At 39.8% G+C, this 21,551-nt stretch overlaps 1 protein-coding gene across 1 annotated transcript in view; it reads right to left on the bottom strand.

Moving 5' to 3' along the window:
• Dscam3 (Down syndrome cell adhesion molecule 3) overlaps window positions 1-21,551 on the bottom strand; it is a 1,308,845-nt gene that overhangs the window by 261,914 nt on the left and 1,025,380 nt on the right. Inside the window, exons 5-6 of the mRNA XM_068229415.1 lie at window positions 4,857-5,003; window positions 1,575-1,695 (exon numbers count right to left, since the gene is read on the bottom strand). Coding sequence (XP_068085516.1) covers window positions 1,575-1,695; window positions 4,857-5,003 — 268 coding nt within the window. The remainder of the gene's footprint in view (window positions 1-1,574; window positions 1,696-4,856; window positions 5,004-21,551) is intronic.

The raw sequence follows: 21,551 nt of genomic DNA, 5'->3' as shown, positions 1-21,551 counted from the left end.
GATCATGGTCATCAGGCGGGAATAATAATAATAATAATAATAATAATAATAATAATAATAATAATAATAATAATAATAATAATCCTTCACAATCAGTTGGAATAGACTATGTACAATAAGAAAACGCTTTCCACTGAAGCCAAACTACCACACAACTGTTCTTCCAGAAGCTCTGTGTATGCAATTGAGACGTCATCCTTAATCATCAGCATCAAGGACATAGAGAAAATAGATCAGCAGATACTCAGGGAGATATTTGGACCCAAGATTTACGATGGTATCCGGATGCGTAAATGCTCAGAAGACCTATATTATATGACAGCGATTCTCCTCAGTTGTACGAAAGAAGCGTATGGCATTTTAGGGACAAATAGCACGAATGGACGACTCCCGACTGACGAAAAGAAAAAAAATCATCATCATTAATGGAACGCGACAAACCAAATTAGGCTTGTTGGTAGACACTCAAAGCGACCTTGCAGAAATTATTATTGACACACTGGTAACTACACGAACAACATTAAGAGAGAAAATCCATTCACATCAGTCCATATCCAAGAAACCAACAGCCAGGAGAGAGAAGACAAGCCCATAGTGAAAAGGTGACGAAGTTTTGGGAAGAAAAGAAGAACAAGAATTCCAGTGCTAAATAATGGCTCTACGTGCTCCTTAGAGGGCAAAACATATAATAATAATAATAATAATAATAATAATAATAATAATAATAATAATAATAATAATAATAATAAGTTTGTTGAAGTAATCTATGTTAAATCAATACATATAGAAATAAAGACAATATAACTGTATGATGAAATAAATAATAATATAAATGACGAAAAAACATTATGTTGACCGTTTTACGCCTTGGAAAGAGCCTCCGTGGCTCAGACGGCGGCGCATCGACCTCTCACCGCTGGATACCGTAGTTCAAATCCCGGTCACTCCATGTGAGATTTGTGCTGGACAAAGCGGAGGCGGGACAGGATTTTCTTCGGGTAATCCGGTTTTCCCTGTCATCTTTCATTCCAGCAACACTCTCCAATATCATTTCATAGCGTTTATCACTCATTAATAAATCACCTTGGGAGTGGTGACCCCATTGTAATAACAGCCTATATATGTTTCATTCATCACATCCCTGACCCGGTCAATGACTGGAAAACAGGTTGTCGGTTTTCATACGCCTTGGAAATCTACGGCAGTCTCCACGGATTTTTCTTCGTTTCAAAATTCCCGCTACCTCTTCTGAGTACGAATACGCGATCTTGTAAACCGAGGGATGACTCTGTATCACTGATCTACAGACGGAAATAAAGAGAGAACACACCTATCTCTTGTCGAATTTTAAGGATGTCGGATTCTAATCTTAAAATCTTCCAGCTGAACGGAAATGTTTAAATCACTTGACTGTCCACAGCCTTCTTTATCAGCGAAGTACATCGGAGAGAATGTATTAGTAGCGGTTTAGAGAAAAATGATGTTCCGATTATCGCAACAAGATTGGAGGCGAGGGTGGAGATTCTATTATAGATAGCTGCTGTCTTGAGAGAGAGAGAAAAATATGTACTCACGTGAATGTTGGTGGGGGATTCCCCTGTGCGTCACAGCTCAGGTGGACGTCGGCACCTTGCTCCGCCGTCAGCGTGCTCACACTACGCTGAGTAAGTCTTGGCGGGACGCTACCCGTCGGATCTGAAATAAAGAAATAAACACTTTTTGGGAGTACGAAGTCGTAAACCTCATGAATGGTGAAGTAATATCCTGAAGAAACAACTAAAGACATAAAGAGGCATAAACAAGGTCAGGTATTTATAGTGATCAATTTCATTACCTGTGTTGTTAAATATTGATGTTAGCGGAGATAGTTTCCTAGGCTTGGCGGATATTTATGAAATCTCCAGAAAATTATTTTGGAACAAGTTATTCAGCTCGATATGAATATTACTTCCCACTACCATACATCCATAATTAAGGACAGACGGTAGGTATTTGATATCATTCTGGAGCCTGCATTGGGCAACATTCAAACTAATACAGCTGGGCTCTTATTCACACTAGATTAATGACACTTTCACCACATACATGTAGAATGTTCTTACCTTTTGTATACATTTAAGAACATTCTAAAGCAATCAGTTCACCTGTAATTGACATTTTCGTAAATATGTCAAATCCGAGTTTTCAGGTGTATAGGTGCACTTTTTTCAGCAACTGTTTGAAACAGATTTATATTTTTTTCTATATGAACTCTTAAAACCACCGTGAAGATGCCGAAAAAATGTTATATTATTTAAATTGAAACTATTTCAACTAATATCAGAACATTTTCATAATAAATGAGGTGAATCAAAACATATTTTGCTAAATAATATGTCATTTAAAAATAATTTTTTGTTTCGTAGATTATATGTCTAGGGCGTGATCAAAAATTTCCGTTTGAGGGCGTTGTTGCAGTGGAATAGGGATTAGTGTGGCAATCGTCTCGTGCCGAGCTATCTGCATTACATGTGCCACATGCGATATTATTACCAAATGCGTCCAAATAGAACCAGCGTGCTCTGTTCTTGGCTGCCGAAGGACGAACACCGGTGGACATCCATATCTATCGAAAACCACCGTTGTGGAATGGTTCACCAAGTTACGTACAGGTCAGGGGATACCGTGTGTGTTTAGTTCTTTAAAGATCATCAAGTTCTTCAAATCACATACTTTTTTATTAGTATAACTTATGGATTGATTTATATTATTGAGAAGTCTGAAACGATTTATGTTAAAACCTGTGTCCACTCTTCCAATAATTATTGAAATATTATCACTAAACTCTGGATTTTTGGGCAGTAATAGGTTCGAATGCAAACTAATTCGGTTATTAGGAAGTGTCGTCTTGGCAGTTCTTCCATAATGTAGCGAGAGTAACGTAAGTTTTAGGGGTTCTGATCGATCTACCCCTAATGTTTATGCAAGACTCATAACATGACCGTTGTGCAGGGTAGACTATACTTGTTACCCGCTTCAGTAAGTAATCCTCATGTGGATCTTGACAGAATGAAACCTGCCATTCTCCTTGGTCTTCTGCCAAATGGGTTTGTTTGTTTGGGGGATATCCAGCGAGTAGGAGCTCGTCCACGCACCCTGTTCCCAGGCACATTTCTTAATATTATGTGCTTTTCAAGGCGCCCTTTCCTGTAACCAAGGATTTGGAGAATTCTTTACAGGCACGATACTATTAGTACTACTACTACTGGCATGTGGCTTCCTAAGAGGCCTGGTGCAGGTGATTTGAGTTGACGACGTATAGGCGACCTGCACGTCTATGAGGATGAGGCCTTACCTATGATGAATTATAATGCTGAAGACGTCACACACACCCAGACCCAGAGCTATCGTAATGAAGGTTAACAACCCCGACCCGGCCGGGTATCGAACCCGGGACGCTCTGGTCCTTAGACCCGCATGCTAATCATTTAGCCACGGAGTCGGACAGACACAGTGATGATCAGCTCCTTCGGGATAGACTCACTGATGCGAAGTGCTTTCGAAGTATTGCGAGGCATTATTCTCCACCACCACATCTCAAATGAGTTGTTCCTCTTCATATCAGCAGCTCACAAGGTCCACGTTTCAGCACCGTACAGGAAGAGAGAGGAAAACAAAGTCTGAACTAATCTCATCTTTTGTGTGAGTGAAATAGAGAGATCCTTCCAAATATGAGATAGTTGGGTCGTGATGTTCTTGGCGATGACAACCGTTCTCCTGGTATCTAATAATAGCGCCAAGGTGTAATATTTCTGAAACCGTTTTCAGATCCCTGGAGGCGCTGATTTCAGTCACTTTTTTGGAACTTAAGTTGATCTGAAGATCCGAACTGATATTCTCATTTCTGGTTAGTTAGTTAAATAATATTAAAAAACATAACAGCTGTAAAGATGAAACCAGTTATATGGATGTGGGAATATCTCTGAAATCTTGCTGAAGATGTGAATTTCTCTGTATTTTCAACTAATATAACAGTTACCGATAACCTCCACCTCCCAGTCGTAGTGAAAGGAGCAGAATAACTTCCGCACCGATCTATTGGCTGTTAACAGAGCCGAGATTTGTAATAATAATAATAATAATAATGTTATTTATTTTACGTCCCACTAACTACTCTTTTACGGTTTTCGGAGACACCGAGGTGGCGGAATTTAGTCCCGCAGGAGTTCTTTTTACGTGCCAGTAAATCTACCGACACGAGGCTGACGTATTTGAGCACCTTCAAATACCACCGGACTGAGCCAGGATCGAACCTGCCAAGTTGGGGTCCCGAGATTTGTAGGCATTAAAAGGTTAGAATGCAAATTTACTGAAGCAAGTAACGCGTATGTACTAGTCCGAATAACTGCTCTGCTTGGGGGGTTACATAAACATTAGGGGCCCAGCCTCTTAGAACTCCTGAAAGTTATGTTGCTCCCCGTTACATTGCGGGCTAGACTACACCTCGTACTCGGCAAATTAGTTTGCATTCTACCCTATTACAGCCTAATCGCCCGGGCTCTAGTCATTAAGATAACGACTACTGTTAACTGCCACTCAACAATTACAGTGAAAAGAAATCAAAATTGCTGCTCCATCTCTCGGTAATTTAAACTGAAATAACTGTTAATAGCAAGTGTTACTAATTACAGTAAAATGGAGCAGGATCACTCTCTGTAAATTACACTAAAATAACAGTCATTGTAACAGCTACTCACTAGCAACGTCCTCTAGGGGAGCAATTACTCCTTCATCTCTCAGTAAATTAGAATACAATAACACTTGCCAATAACCGATACTCAAATGTCACAGTGACAGGGAACAGAACTACTTCTTACCTGTGACGGTGAGGGTAGCCGAGGCGCTCCTCCGCCTTTCGCCTGTCAATCCGTGCAAAGTGAGACAGCTGTATCGAGAAGCTCCATCTTCAGGCTGCGCAGACCTGATGTGCAAATCACCGTTTGAAGTGACTACGTACCGCCCACCTGAAACACAAAATACAAATACGTCGTACGTTAGTCAAATGTGCGGTTAAATATAAACAAGATTAAGGGAGGACAATATTGCATTTTGTACCGTCGCTAATTTTAGCCCGATTTACAGTTTCGCCAGACAGTTTAGGGACACACTATAATTTGAACATAGGAGACTCTGTCGCTATATTATTAGATTAAATGGCAATATTTTTAGCTGTTAACTAGCAATAGGACACGAGTATTTGTTTCGCCCAAACAAGGCGTTTCCGCGATGATGGGTACTCCTTCTACAAAAAAATATAGATTTACAAGGAAGCAAACAATTTTGACTTTTTTGACAATAAAATGCAAAATCACTGAATAACTAATTGTGGTGTAATTTTGATTTATTGGTGGATTGTTTCTGATACTCTATATTTAAAATTAGTAAGGATAAAATATGCCTTGAAAACTTATTTTGCAAATGGGCAATTTTTTTCTGTGTTTTATTTTTTGTTGACAAAGGTGGGTGAAATCATAGTATACGTTGTTTGATATAACATTTGAATGGAATTATCTAGCACACTGCGGTTTGCACAGCAGCGTTCCTTGGGATCCGCTCTGTAGGAAAGAGATGTTCTGCATGTGCTAGGTGCTTCAATTCAAAAGCTATATCAAACAATTTTTACCATGATATACCCCACAGTTGTCTAGCAAAAACAAAACTCAGAAAATGTACCGCCATTTGCGATATAATATTTCAAGGCATATTTCATCCTTACTAATTTAAAATATAGAGTGTTAAATCAATCCGGCAATAAATCGAACTTGCATCACAATTAGGTAATCAGTTACAGTATTTTGTATTCGATTGCCAACAAGTCAACATTGTTTTGCTTGCTTAAAAATCTATAACATTTTCTAGAAAAAGTACCCATCGTCGTGGAAACCTCCCGTTTGGGCAAAACAATACCCCTGTTCTATTGTTAGTTAACAGCTAAGACACTGTTATTTAACCTAACAATATAGCGACAGGTTCCCCTGTGTTCAAATTGAAGTGTGTCCGTAAAATTTCTTGCAAAACTGTTCATTGCATTTAGTGTAAATTAAGAAAAATCAAAATTGTGTTTACTTTGAGCAGTTAGTTTCAGAATCATAATATGTTTTGTTGGAAAAATTTTATTTTAAAAAATGATGCATATTTTAGTTTTTTTTATGATTTCAAGCTTGGCTAATGAGCTTAGAAATGTGAAAGGAGTAATTTGTTGTAATTAAAAGCTCATTTATCAAAAACAACTAACGGTTAACGGAGACTCCAAGGTGCGGGAGAAAGTTCATGGACGTGCCGTTAAATCTTGCAACACAAGGCATTTGAGCATCTTTACTTACCACTGAACAGAGCCGGAATCGAACCCGCAACTTTAGCTCAGAAGGCCAGGTACTCAGCCCGACGCGTGTATTTTTAAGGATATATTTTGTTAATAAGTGGCAACGCATCCTAAAATCGTCGACTCAAGGTGTCTCTGAAAGCTTCCAACCGTTTTAAAAGCGGACCTTAAAAGTAATTATAAACAATACGTTGCACGTTAAAGGTTAAAACTGGTTTGTCTAAAGCATTTTAAATTGTGTATGAGGTTACTTTTGAGAAAAATCCACAGTTCTAGCCCTTCCAGCAAATCAATGTTGGAAACATCCTAGGGATATGAGCTACGAATTTTAGGTAAATAAAATAAATTATGATAATAGATTCATTATTTATTCCTAAAAATCACAATCCTTTTCTTTAATCATCGTTATCCGGTCGATTAGCAGTTTACTTTTTCTACCACCGCGAGCACTAATGCGAGTCAATGCAGAGTTTCATTTAAGCCCTTATAACTACATTCGTTGTAGACATTTTTCAAAAATCAAATCCTGAGGTTATTTCACGAAAGAATTATGTAAGTTGACTTTGCTACGACTTGAATCGAAATGAATACAACTAAGTAAACTAGAAATTTTAGACTGTTTTTACGGAACTGCATTTAAGACCGTAAGCGAATTTCAGTTTTTTTTAGTTTGATAGAGCTAACCAAGATTCACAATGCCAATCCTTTCGGGGCCCTTTAGCTCTTCAAATTTCAGCAAAATTGAGGAAATTGCCAAATTTTACGTTGTTCGTAGTATGGAGACTCCTACTTTGTTTGCTAAGAATTTTTTCTACATTAAAAGCAAAAATAGAATTAGCGTTCACAGTTAATAAGCAAAGGCGAGATCTAAATATATTTTCAGGAACTTTGAAACTGACTCCGTATGCAAGCTCTCTGGTACCACCTTCTGCCCCAAGGTTTGGAGTTTCTACTGGTAATAAAATCCCATTTTTTTGTTTTTTCTGGTAATTTTGAGTGTAGAATCTCAGTAGCGCCCCTCCTTAAACTGCAAATGTACCCTCATTTCAATAAGTCTAGACCTGTTAGGTTACACAATTTATATATCGACATTACAAGACAGAGCGCTGAATCGAGTTCATCTCCGCCCTTCAAAATTCAGTTTGCCGAGTTTGAACTTGAGACCTTGTGATCTGGAAGAAGACAATTGTACACTGATCCATACAGTTCCTTCTTAAATCCCAACAAGAATTTACATGCATCTCAGACATTCCTAAACTTTAAGAAGAGACGCACATGAAATGCAGGCAATAGTGTAAGTAACCACAAAATACACACTTTTCAAGATACATAAATAAAACTTCGTACATTTAACAACACAAGAGGGACACACTTGCTTCATATTATTCGGTATTTCAAACGCTCTAAATTTTTATTCCCCGTGATTTCTAAGTGTTCCTTTCTCTCATAAACCATTCATAAAATGAGGCGTCTAGTATCAAAACCGGCCAAGTCACAAAATTTACGAAAATGAGTTAAGGTTATCAATTTGAAGTAGAAGTATAGCACTATCAGGTGAAACAAGAATATGCTTTAAAATCGTCCATGTCTTCATGTTATAGAGCACTGAATTCTCGGTCGTGCAACATAATCGGCCAAGTCAAGGAACGAGCGACAATCTTTATGATGCAGCATTATTGTCTGGAACCTCGTGTTGTTACATTAAGCAACAATGCGATAATATCAGTAGGCAAAATCGTTCCTTGTAATGTATATTCTTTGAAGTCATAATATTTTGTTTTTTGTTCGTTTACAACACTGATTTACGTATTCGCGGGCTTCTTACCGTCATTGGCGCCAAAGCAATCCTATTTCCGGTGTGCTCGTATTTGGTCATTATTGATTGTTGATATTGTTCCGAGTGGTGAACTGAAAGATTTACTTTCATACCTTGTGAAATTGTACAAAATTGCAACAAAAACGGCCAAGTCAAAATTTAAATTAACAAAAAAGATGGGTTAATTATGAGTTAGATTTCTCAAAACAGCGGAACTTAAATATTAAACCATTAAGGATATAACTGTGAAAAAATATTTTCTGACCTTCATTGCTTTGTCTCTACAGGTTTTTCGTCCATATAGAAAAATATGCCTTGGGTGACTTGGCCGGTTTTGATACTAGACGCCTCAAATATTGAAATAACCTTTTATATGAGATATTTATCTATATAATGATAAAAATTGCCACAAGAAGTTTTTTGAATATATATTGTACAATACGAGTAATTTATTTCAAAAAATCAATAAATGGAAGAAAATCTATATAAAAATTCTGAATTCTTTTCGAATTAACTCGTCTTTCAAAATTATTTTAAGAATAAGGTTTATAAGGGTTCAAGAATGTTTTTCTGTGGAAAAACCTTAAGTCGGACATTTCTTTTCGCACTTTATCATAAGTCTCCAGACATGTACTCAGTAAAGGCCCTACTCTATCTTCCAGAGATCTATTTTAGCTCTCCCTCTTGTAGTTAAGTCCTTTTCCAGGTCCTGCACAGATTTTCTGCTACAGAGAGGCATTGTGTGGCAATAGTTTTGAAGATGTTTTGAGCGCATGGACGTGTATGAAGACTACAGATTACATGAATTAGCGTTATGCCCGGCAACATAGGCAGACCACTAGACATTTGTGTAATGCAGTGTTGTGACCGGGAGTGAATGATTCGACGGAGTCTGACTATGTTCGGTCATTTCAGTCTGTGACGTCGTCTTGGTTTCCACTGTGGCTGCTCATGTTATGACAAATCGAAGAAAAAAGCACAACATACTCATTATTAATTAGTTTCCTTTCTTATTTGCTAGTATGCTCGAGAATATAACTTTGTTAGTCATTACTTATTTTTTTACACACTGCTTTATGTCACACCGACAGAGATATGTCATGTGGCGACGATGGGACAGGGAAGGGCTAGGAGTGGGAAGGAAGCTGCCGTGGCCTTAATTAAGGTACAGCACCAGGATTTACCTGGTGTGAAAATGGGAAACGACGGAAAACCATCTTCAGACCTGCCGACAGTAGGGTTCCAACCCACTATCTCCCGAATACAAGTTCACAGCTGCGCACCCCTAACCGTACGGCCAACTCCCTCGGTACTAGTCATTAATTAATGTTTCCGCTTCCGCAGATAATTGGTTAGGATGCTTGCAAGAGATCTCGGCTTCGATTCCTGACTGGTCGGAGATTTTAAATTTGATTGGTTAATTCGTCTGGCTCGTGGACTGGGCGTGTGTGTGTGTGTGCACTGTCTTCAGAACAAGTTTTTTTAGGGTAGGACCCCATACTGATAGACGCGTAGGTCGCCCATGGGTGTCATCTCGACACCAGACCTCTCCGGAGGCTATACGGTATTCATTATCATAATCATAATCCACAACCTGGTTGCAGTCACTTGACCGGGTCAGAAGTGGAATGAATGAAGCCCTCATCTAGCGGCGACATACACTCGTAAATTGTGCCGGCTGCCGAAGCCTGTCGCACACCTTTGGGGCAATGATTAATGACTGACAGGTAAAATGAAATGATATTGGAGAGAATTGCTGGATGACAGGGAAATCCGGTGTTTCCGGAGAGAAACCTGACCCGCCTCCACTTTGTCCAGCATGGATCTCACATGGAGTGACCAGGATTTGAACCACGTAACCCAGCGGTGAAGGTCGGTGCTCTGCCGCCTGAGTCACAGAGGCTCTGCCATATGCTGTTATTATTGATAATTAATATCAGATTCAAGGGAAAAGAGAACTGGTGGTAAAGATACGACATAATACCTTTCTTACCAATCTGATGGAGGGGAAAATCACAGAGAAGAAATGCCAAGGACGACCGAGTAAATTCCTTCAAGACTTCGCACAGAGTATTCATTATGGTTCTTACTACGAAATGAAATGAGGAGTTGAGGACAGAAAAGAATGGCTGCATAGGTAAGGCCTTTAGCTATTGATGATGATGATGATGATGATGGTGATGATGATAATGATGATGATTTTTGTTAACGCAGTGAGAATACAAGAAGTGCATTATTCAAATCATTTAGAAAAGGAATGATTAAGTTTTGGGTAATTACATTCATATCATCCTTTAAAGTCCGCCTCTGTGGTGTAGTGGTTAGCGTGATTAGCTGCCACCCCCGGAGGTCCGGGTTCGATTCCCGGCTCTGCCACGAAAATTTGAAAAGTGGTACAAGGGCTGGAACGGGGTTCACTCAGCCTCGGGAGGTCAACTGAGTAGAGGTGGGTTTGATTCCCACCTCAGCCATCCTGGAAGTGGTTTTCCGTGGTTTCCCACTTCTCCTCCAGGCGAATGCCGGGATGGTACCTAACTTAAGGCCACGGCCGCTTCCTTCCCTCTTCCTTGCCTCTCCCTTCCAGTCTTCCCATCCCTCCACAAGGCCCCTGTCCAGCATAGCAGATGAGGCCGCCTGGGCGAGGAACTGGTCATTCTCCCCAGTTGTATCCCCCGACCAAGAGTCTGAAGCTCCAGGACACTGCCCTTGAGGCGGTAGAGGTGTGATCCCTCGCTGAGTCCGAGGGAAAATCCGAACCTGGAGGGTAAACAGATGATGATGATGATGATGATGATCATCCTTTAAGGAAAGAGGATTGTTCTAAAGAATTCTTTAACCAGAAACTGGATATTGCAAAGTAGTTATTCCCATTGACCTTCCTATTCGTTTGACACGTTAAGAAAGGTCGTATTAGACGCTAAGTGGATGAAACAGGGTGAGGAAGTGTAGCAGACGAATGCAGTGTCTGCGGAAACGACGCAAATGAGCTGCCAACTCTACCCATAGTACATTCGGAGAGGTCGTCCCTAGACGATGGGATATTATTAAAGAAGTACTCTAGCGCCAAGTTGTAACATGCCCTTGCAAATACGTATGCAAATTTATCTCATCTGCAACGCCAGGCTACTACATGTCACAAATTCCCCAGAGCCACGTATCTGTGTGCGAGTATGTCAATGTCAATTTATTCCAGAATGTTCAGGAGTTTGTCCGTACGTCTCATTCAAATATATATATTCTTATCATTAACTAGCCTTCTGTGCCCACAATTGATGGGTTAGATTTTATAATAGCAGACGTTGTATGATCTGGTGGAGATGGTTTGCAGCAGAAGAGACTGAGGACAAGTTTACTAACCATAAGAGTTGGTTAATGTCATGCTATTGCTGATGTAGATGCCAGGTGATTAGGCAGTAACAGGTTAGAATGCAAAGTAATTTGGTTATTAGGAAATGTTGTCTAGTCCGTCTTTCCGTGGTGTAGCGAGGGTAACATAAATTTTAGGGGTTATGATGGGTTGTGCCCCTAACACTGCTGGTTATCTGAGAGATACACGGTGGTGATTATTTGCTGTAATTTGGGCTTGCTTGAGGCTAGGAGCCCATCTCTCTCCTCTCCTAGCTGCCTGTCTCGGAAGTGGTGACATTCAGTAGTTTTGTGGCCCTCCTGCAATACAAATGGCACGATATGCTGCCAGCTTTATCTCACAGATACGACGCGAGTAAATTTGTAACTTTACATGTTTATCTTTAATACGTTTGATTTGTTATAAATTAGCCCATTATTATTTGTTCAGGTGCTTGCAGCTCGAGATCTTTTGAAATTGAAGATGATGATGCTTGTTGTTTAAAGGGGCCTAACATCGAGGTCATCGGCCCCTAATGGCACGAAATGAGACGAAATGGAATGACAAATTAAAAATCCAAAATCCTCCACTGACCAGAATTCAAAGCGTGAGGATGAAGAATGAATGGGTGGATATGAATTTAAAACAATCAGTGAATCCGACCCGCAATGCCTCGCATTCACAGAAACTGACGTGGAAAAATAGTATTACTAACTAAGGAACTGCGTTTATAGCATAATACTGATTTGATGATCCTTTAAGTCTGAAGGGGTCCAAAATCCAAGTTATCGGCCCCTCATAATGGTACTCAAGCTACGAAAGTAGAACCATGACATTTGTCATGTTTCGGTACTAATCAAAAGTACCGTAGACTCGCGGCATTCCACACAGCATGGTACTACTCACAGGTACTGAAATTCGCACATGGAATACAGACCTATGGTGTTTCGCACATTGCGGCGCCATTTACAGGCAACTAAAACCTATGGCGTTCATCACAAACGTATACTCACCACAGGGACCCGCACTATCGCGTGGTGTTCCTCACATAGTGGGTACTAATCATAGGCAAGCCAGAACCATGGTGTCGCTCCTAAAGTGGTACTAATCACAGGTACTAGAGAAGCCGGCAACGCACTCTGTTGCTACTAATCATAAACCTATTTTGTACCTAACATAGTGGTACTACGCGCAAGTAAAAGCGACCCATGTTGTTCCCTACGTGGTGGTAGAAATCACACGAAGTTTCATGGTTCTAACATAATCATCCCTTGGTCGCCCCTTTTAGTCGCTTCTTACGACAGGCAGGGGATAGCGTGGGTGAATTCTTCGTCTGCGTCCCCCCCATAGGGGTGTTGTATGTTTGGTCCGCGAGAGCTATTTTATTTCCCTCAAGTCCGCCGGCAAGCCGGTTAGGACCCCCGTATCCGCCACCTGGGACGCGTTACGTGGGAGTATCACCTCTCACCCTGCTACGCAAGCGTAGTAGGTTCGTGGAAATTGAAGATGAAGATTCTTTGTAAAACTGTATGTATTCAGTGAGTTGTTTGTTGTTTGACTGATCAGTAACATTACGATCTCAGTACCCTGAAAACTGTCAAAGGAACAATCAAATCATTAGTTTAATTGTTTCAAAAATGCCAGGGTCCTTTCTCAATATTTCGATGCATATGTTGTAAATAAACCGTAAAGTGCATTTCCTGTTAGTTTCTATCTTCCGCACATTATATAGGAGTTGTGTAGATGGACTGAATTTATGTAACTCCCAGATACGACGCGAGCACTGATGCTGCTTTCAGGACGCGCCTAATACAATGCTAATATTTATGAAACAGTCCGCCTCCATGGCTAAATGGTTAGCGTGCTGGCCTTTGGTCACAGGGATCCCGGGTTCGATTCCCGGCAGGATTGGGGATTTTAAGCATCATTGGTTGATTTCGCTGGCAGGGGGGCTGGGTGTATGTGTCATATTTATCAGTGCAGGTCGCCGACGGGAGTCAAATCAAAAGACCTGCACCTGGCGAGCCGAACATGTCTTCGGACACTCCCGGCACTAAAGGCCGTACGCCATTTCATTTCATTTCATTTCAGGCAACACTAATAGCATAACCGTTGTCCAGGCTAGTCTATACTTGTTACCCATTTCAATAAGTTGGCATTCTAATCTATTACAGCCTAAAAACATCCGGGCTGTACTAGTAAGGGAATTAGTGCCCTCAGATTTTATTTTCTTCCGGCTCGGTGACATTAGTGCATTCAAGGCGTAGATTTTATGATTCCTTTCTTCCTTCTCATTTTTCGTGCGGTCATTACTTCACATTTCTCTTCTCTTCCTGATCAATGCGGAGTACTGACCACGCGATTTTGTAGCTCTCATAATCGGAGGAGATAGTGTCATAAAGGCATGAAAACGTCTAACATAAAATATTTGATTTTCGTCATTTCCTTTATTCTTTATTTCATCATACTTTTATATTTTCTTCTTTCTATATAAATTACACCTGGCTTTACTTCACACCGACACAGATAGTTCTTATGGCGGCGATGGGAGAGGAAAGGGCTGTAAGTGGTAAGGAAGCAGTCGTGGCCTAATTAAGGTACAGCCCCAGCATTTGAACTAAAAGACTAAGAAAATGCGCATGCACCATCGTAACAATTCTTGCTTGACTCTAGATGGAATGGATATAGGAAAAGTAGAGGAATTTTGCTTTGAGTCGTATAAGTACGCTTTTGTTCAACCCCCTTATATTGGCATTAAAACTCAAATGCCTTTACCTAGTAAAATCACTTCAAATGGAACAAGTTCAGCCGACATAAAGAGCAGAATTGCACAGGTAAAGGTCGTCTATTACAAGAAAAGAGTGTACCTGTGGAGACTACAAAGATATTGCTAAGTGTGGAGTGTGGCCTTGTACGGGTGAGAAACGTAGGCTATTGGTGCATGCGATAAGAAACGTCTGAATGCTTTGAGATGTGACGCTGGAGGAGGATGGAAAATATCTCATAGACAGCAAAAGTCACAAATCAAGAAATTATTTGCAGAATATGTGAAGAAAGATCTTTATTATCAACAATTAATTGGCCATCTCTACAGGCCATATAGTTTTATAGTTAATATCGTGGAAGGAACGATTAAAGCCAAGAGAGTAAGAGGAAGACCCAGACTGCAATACTCCGGAATCAAAAGATTAACAGATTACAGAGAGGATTGGTGGAGAAGAATTCCTGCCAACCAAGCTTTGGATTGAGAGCTAAAAACTACTTTTACTGTTTTCGGGGACACTGAATAGCCAGCATTTAGTCCCACAGGAGTTCTTACGTGTCAGTAAATATACCGACACGAGGCTGATGTATTTGAGCACCTTCGAATACCACCAGACTGAGCCAGGATCGAACCTGCGAGGTTGGGGTCGGAAGTCCTGGTCGTCATCATTGATTCTATGCCTATTACCATGTTTTCTCATGCATTTTCAAAGCCAATGTGCCTTTGCCATCCTTTTATTCTTCCAGTATCTTCCATTACATTTCAGACTGTCCATCATCTGATACCTCTTCCTTTCATTCGTAATCATTGACCTGACCAATTCTTCTTTCTCTTTTGAATGTTTTCCAGTATTGTGGTCCTTCCTTTACCTACTGCTTTCAGTACTACTTCATTCCTTAATTTGTCTTACCAGTTGATCATCTATATTGTTCTCCATACCCACATTTCAAAATCTTTCAATGTTCTTTCTTCCTCCCTTCTCAGAGTCCAAGTCTCAAATTCATAAACAGCAACGCTCCATACAATGCACTTGTTAAGCACTTCACTGACTTCTTCTTAAGCCGAAGCATTCTTCTTCTTCTTATCTATAAATTTAAAGTGTTTACTAAAACAGCTTCGGCAAATTCGTTCGTCCGTTCTACTGGACCGACTTGCTTCATTTTTGTTTTAATTTCTCCGGAATTACCTGCCGGTGAATCATGAGACATTGATAAGTCTCTAAGTTCAGCCAACTTTGAGTAATCATGAAATCAAATGATTGAACTTTCATTTGAATAACTGCAGGCGAAGGCTTACACTAACCCGCAATACATTCTGTACTTAGCAGGTTGCTAAGCGACGAACACTTTCATTGATATATGTGATTTTAATCCTTAGTAATGCCGTTGAATGCAGCCATGTTTGATTACCACCTGTAAAGCCAGAGAGTAAACGCTCCCTCTGATCACGGAAGAATGCTATTCTCTGCTGGATACTCTTTGATTCTCTAACCTTTCCCAGCTTCCAAATATATTCAACAGATGGCGGTGCATTCCTAATAACATACATGCTGCTAAGAGAAAAAAAAGTCTACGTACAAACAGATCCCATCATGACATATGCCTTAGACATCATCTGGGAAGATGTATCGAAGGATAATCTAGCTACACTAGAAAGAGTGAAGGCCATGTACGTTAAAAAAGTTCTCTCTCTGGCAAAAAGCGCTCCTTCGAGATTAACCTATGAGCTTACAAGACAACCGTTCTATATAGCAGAACTGATGTTAAAAATACCATTACCTTCTACGACATAATACTAAGCTTTACATTAAGAACTACAGGATAAAAAGGCTAATATATATGGATATATTTTTATCAAATAGACGACATGACATCAGAATGGGTGAATTCTATCTAGAAACAGCGGCATGTAATAACTCGCTTCTTATTAAAAGTTCACAAAACCATTGGAAAGGGAAGGCAAAGCAATATGAATACGATAGGCATATCAGGACTTGTTATCTGCTGTGGAGCAACATGGATTCTCTAGTTATTATTATTGTCCTTGCTTGCTTTCGGGAGATGGTGGGTTCGAATCCCGTCGACAGTACTGAATATATTCTTCCGTGGTTTTCCATTTTTACATCAGGCAAATTCTGGGTATGTACCTTAATTAAGGCTCCGGCCAATACCTTTCCTATCCTTCCGTCGCCGAAGACATTCGGGTGACCTTATACCAATAGCAAAAAAAAAAGCAACAACTTTCTATTCCTGAAATTAAATGCTGAGCTTCGAAAGTCTTTAAGGCGCCTTCCAGTTGAAGTTACAAACGTACAAAATTTGAACTGAAACTTCTTCCGCATTTTCTATTTCTTAACCGATACACAGACGAACTACGAGACAGTCATAAGTGTGCAGACAAAATTGTAATTCTGTCTGTATTGTCTTTACCATTTCGCCCCCAACAGATCTCTGAACTGGTCGTCTTCCGTAAGTATTTTAATTAGAGAGAACATGAGTCGAAGCGCGGATGTGGAGACACAATTTGCTACTTGTCGCATGAAGTGCCGCTTGGCCTGCTGTGAAGAAGAGGACATTATAACTGCTCTCACGTTCGTAATGTCCCCAAGGCCCCCACCAGCACTGTTCTGTAGCGTTATTAGCACAGCCCTCTCCTTCATAATATTCTGCTGTCTGAGGAACAGAGACGGAGCAACCATACATGTGTCGTAGGCATTAAGGAAAATAATACTTGCACACATTTTGAAACTCCAATGTGAAAATGAAAATCCACAGCCTGTTTCCGGTCATTCGACCGCGCCAGGAATGGAATAAATGAATCCCCCATCTAGCGGCGAGGATAGGAATTGTGCCGAAGCCTGTCGCACTCCTCTGGGGCAATGATTAATGACTGATAGATGAAATGAAATGATATTGGAGAGTGTTGTTGGAATGAAAGATGACGGGGAAAACCGGAGTCCCCGGAGAAAAACCTGTCCCGCCTCCGCTTTGTCCAGCACAAATCTCACATGGAGTGACCGGGATTTGAACCACGGAACCCAGCGGAAAGATGTTGCCGCGCTGTCGCCTGAGCCACGGAGGATCTTTTGAAACTCCAATGTACGTAAAGATATTAGGTTCATAACTCGGGAGCCAGAATGTAAAATTTACAACTTATATTTGAGGCATGGCCAAATACAAAGCATCTACGTCTATTTTATCAATACCAGGATAACATGAGTTGATTATATATTTGTAGTTGAATTTTAAAGCAATGTAACGAATGTTAAAACTACCTAATTTATGCTCATACCATGACGTTACAGAAAGTACTCGTAAATTCATGACTGCACGATAAATCACACTGTTGACGAAGGGTTAATTTATTTAGAAAGACATAAAATATCAACAACAACATTTAAAATTGGATATTTATTATTAGAAAGTTGTTAAATACGAAATTTATGATCAGTATGCTATTGATAAATGACGGGATTTGTTTTCGTGAATTAAATCAAGGGAACAAATTCAAACATTTGCTCGATGTTAACAATATGTTGATGTTAAAGTTAAATTTTACACTGGGAAATAAACGGAAATGGAGCGAGTTGGCTGTGCGGTTAGGGTCATGCAGCTGTGATCTTGCATTTGGGGGATAGTCGGTTCGAACCCTTCTGTCGGCAGACCTGAACATGGGTTTTCTATAATTTCCCATTTTCACACGAGGAAATTGCTGGGGCTGTACCTTAAATAAGGCCACGGCCGCTTCTTTCCAACTGCTACGCCTTTTATAGCCCATCGTCGCCATAAGATCTATCTGGGTCGGTACGACGTAAAGCAATTTGTAAAAAAAAAAAGAAATGCTTTGAAATTTGCTTTAGGCGCATTAACTCAAGGCAGGTCTTGTAGTGGTGATGGGATCTGAAAAACAAGGCATCGACCGTGGTGCTGATTAAGCCCCAGTTTAGTTTGAAAATGAGAAACAACGGAAAATGTTTTTCAATACTACTGACAGTGGGGTTCGAACTTACAGCCTTCCGAATACAAACACACAGTTAGATGATCCAAACCACATAGCACTCTCACTGTGTGTTCTAGGATGTATCTCTATCTAACATCATTTTGGAAGTGATTCGTTTCCATTCGATATCAGAAATAAGACTGGTGTCGAAGTGCAAGTGTGTTAAATCATCTTCGCTTGGTAGCTTCTCAATCCTGTTATTGAAAAACCGATCCTATTCATCATTTTCTCCCGTCTTCACATACCCCTCTGCATGCCCCTCTCCCCACTCTGCTTCGCAAGTCTTACTTTCCGAAGTATGCTAAGCCAATTCTCGAGAAACTGAGAACTTGTGTTGGTTGGTCTGCGCTTCAAAGATAAGTTATTTCGCAAACTCTTTGCAGTACACAACTTCTTCTCCTTGAGGTTCAACTGATGGGCAGCTCGGCTTTGAGAGTTCTATTTTATACTTAGAAAAAGTTTCTACAAGACTAGGAGTGGAGAGAATACGTTCCTTCTTTCGGTCTTTCCAACCGCCCTTCATCGCTCTTTCCTCCGTTCTTTCTCCTTTCAAACTACCACTTTAACGTTAATAGAATTCCGCTAGATCGATAGTTCCCAATCAGCTTGTTCCAATAATACCCGTAACGATCTCTGCCCCGCTTGTATTTTCATTTCTCAGAATCTGTCGGTGTTTGTTTTCTCAGTACAAAGTGTGGTAGAGTTTCTAGGCACCGGAAGGCAAAGATCTAAATCTTCACCACACTTTCGCAATTGTAATGGATTTAAAATTATTTTTCGCGATGGTACGTGCATATTGGTTATGTGTCTATTTTCTTGTCTGGCCCACCGTGTATTCAAACTTCAGAATTCCATGGACTTCTATAATTGATGATGGTGTGCTATCTAGCGGTCGACTTGGAATTTAAGCAGCGAGGTAGCTAGTTGTGGTGCTATCTGGGCGCTAGATGTGAAGCTTTCTCTGTCGTAGTCTGTCGACAATGCAGATAGCAGTTGTTCCGATTATTGATTTGTAGTCTGAAGACGGAGGAACCTATTCTCTACCGATTGTGCTTTAAGAAGACTAGTAAATCAAGATGCAAGAAGAGGAGATGGTGGAGAAACTAGACCATGGGTGATGGATTGTCCATCTGGGCGATAGGCCTGAATATTTGGTTATCCTTCTGAATTTTTTAATTGTATATTTGTTTTCTTCGACCTCCTAAGTAAGGTGCATCCATCTTTGTAGTGAACTAAGCGACCAAGGAATGGATTAGATAATTGTGTTAATACGCGGAGATATTTAAATTCGTATGTGAAATTGGGCATGTGTTTTTAAAAGAAATTAACTTCCTAAAACAGGTCTTCATAAAAATCTTGTAACATGATAATATTTGTTTTAGGCTTCAGTGTTGTAATAATCATGTTGGCATTTGTTTACCTTCTTGACTTCAATTAATTTTAGTTTGGTGCACCAAAACAAGTTTTTTTTATTATAATATTTTCAAGCGAATGTCGGGCTACTAAAAGAGAATCTGTGGGACTTTAACGTAGGACTTCTAATGACTTCCTCGGTACTTCAAGTGCTTGCTTTGATTTCGGTGCTCGTCATCTGTTACATCTGTGTAACAGAATGCAAACTTACCGTGGCCATGCCGTGTTGACATTGACATTTGAGGATCGTCGTATTATTGGTAACTTATTATTCTGCTGATTTTTGGTGTAGATCCTTGTGCGTGTGGAAAGTTTTTCGTTGAGTTTGATTAATTCATTTGGTTTAAGCTACCGTTAATTGGAGAGTATTTGGGTTATTTATCCTAATTATGGATTTATGGCCATGTTTCGAATTATTTCTTGGTATTAAATGAAGTCATGCCTTTTCTTCGATTTGATTAATTTTAATGCAGGCCTGGAGTGACCGAGAATTTCATTAGGAAAGTTTTCAAGCTACTTTCAATAATTGTTGTCTTAAGATTTTAAATCTTCTATTGGCCTACGTTTGTTTATTTTCAAAACATTTACTGCATCCTGGCAATTTGAGTCAGTGTTAAAATAATTTATTTTCAATTAATATCCTTAATTAATTTTTCTGAAAGGTGTGCACGTTCATTGTGCGGTGGTAATTCATTTGTTATTTTGTTTGAGGTCGAAATTTTTTTTTTAAATTATTTTCCTAATTAAATTTGGTTTGATCAATTTATTTTGAGTTATTATTTCAGCCAATTAATTAAGTAAGCTTATTTTAAGATGATTCGCTAGACCTCTTGTGTCCAGAGCTTCCACAGTGTGCGACGACCTTTTGATTGGGATAATCGTAAGTAGTCCTTTACTTATTTTATCCCTGGTCGTGCTAACACTCTTGACATTTTCCTTATGTTGTGACAGTGTGTTTGGTAGCAGAGCGTGGTTGTTGTCATCTTGCCGTGTTATTGGATTTGATATTTGGGTATGGGACTAAATAACAAATCCTCTAACTGGTACTGGAATCCTACTAATGATGGTTTATGGGGGCCATTTGCGGTGTAACTGTCTTTTCAAGAATTCTTGAGCATTTCCATCGACTCGACTTCTATTCCGCTACTTATATTTTATTTACCTCGTCCCCTGGGGAATATTGGGGGAGGTACCTGTTTTGCTGTGGAGCGACAGTGTGATCTTGACATCACCTATTTATAGACCGGGTAATGCCGAGGTTCTGCAAAGGACAACTGTGGTATATGTAGTTTGGGTTCTTGCTCGTTATTTCCCTGTTGGTTCTTCTAATCGAAGGATTTAATTTGCCCTTTTTAATTGGTTGGATGTTCCATGGTGGGATGAATTGTATCTGTGTTTCTGTGAAGTAGGCTAGTTACCTGATTCTAGATTATGTTCCCTCCTGAGTTTCTGCTATCTCTAATTCTATGCTGTTTGATCTGATGTTTGATAGCTTGGCATTAATTGTTGATCTGTTGTGATGACAACTTATTGAGCTCTCTTCATCTATTAGTACTAGAGGTCTCCAACTGATCGTGCCTATTTTGCCTCGCTATGAATTGTTTACCATTTCTATCTTGGATTTTGCTTGTTTGATATCTAGTTCTAGATTATTTGAAACATAATTATTAATTGTGGATCGATTGCTTGTCCTTCTTCTTATTCAACTTGGTGATGTAGTTGTGGAGGAAAGTTGAACCTGTGGCAGTTGAAAAATTATTTTATGTTCTGGTCTGTCAATTATGTTCTAGTGTTTTGAAGTTGTAGTATAGTCTACTGTTAGGTGTTCTTGGCATCTTCAAAGGGGTAGTGT

The sequence above is a fragment of the Anabrus simplex genome, chromosome 10, assembly GCF_040414725.1.
Source record: "Anabrus simplex isolate iqAnaSimp1 chromosome 10, ASM4041472v1, whole genome shotgun sequence".
NCBI lineage: Eukaryota > Metazoa > Arthropoda > Insecta > Orthoptera > Tettigoniidae > Anabrus > Anabrus simplex.
This window is presented reverse-complemented; position numbering and strand designations above follow the sequence as displayed.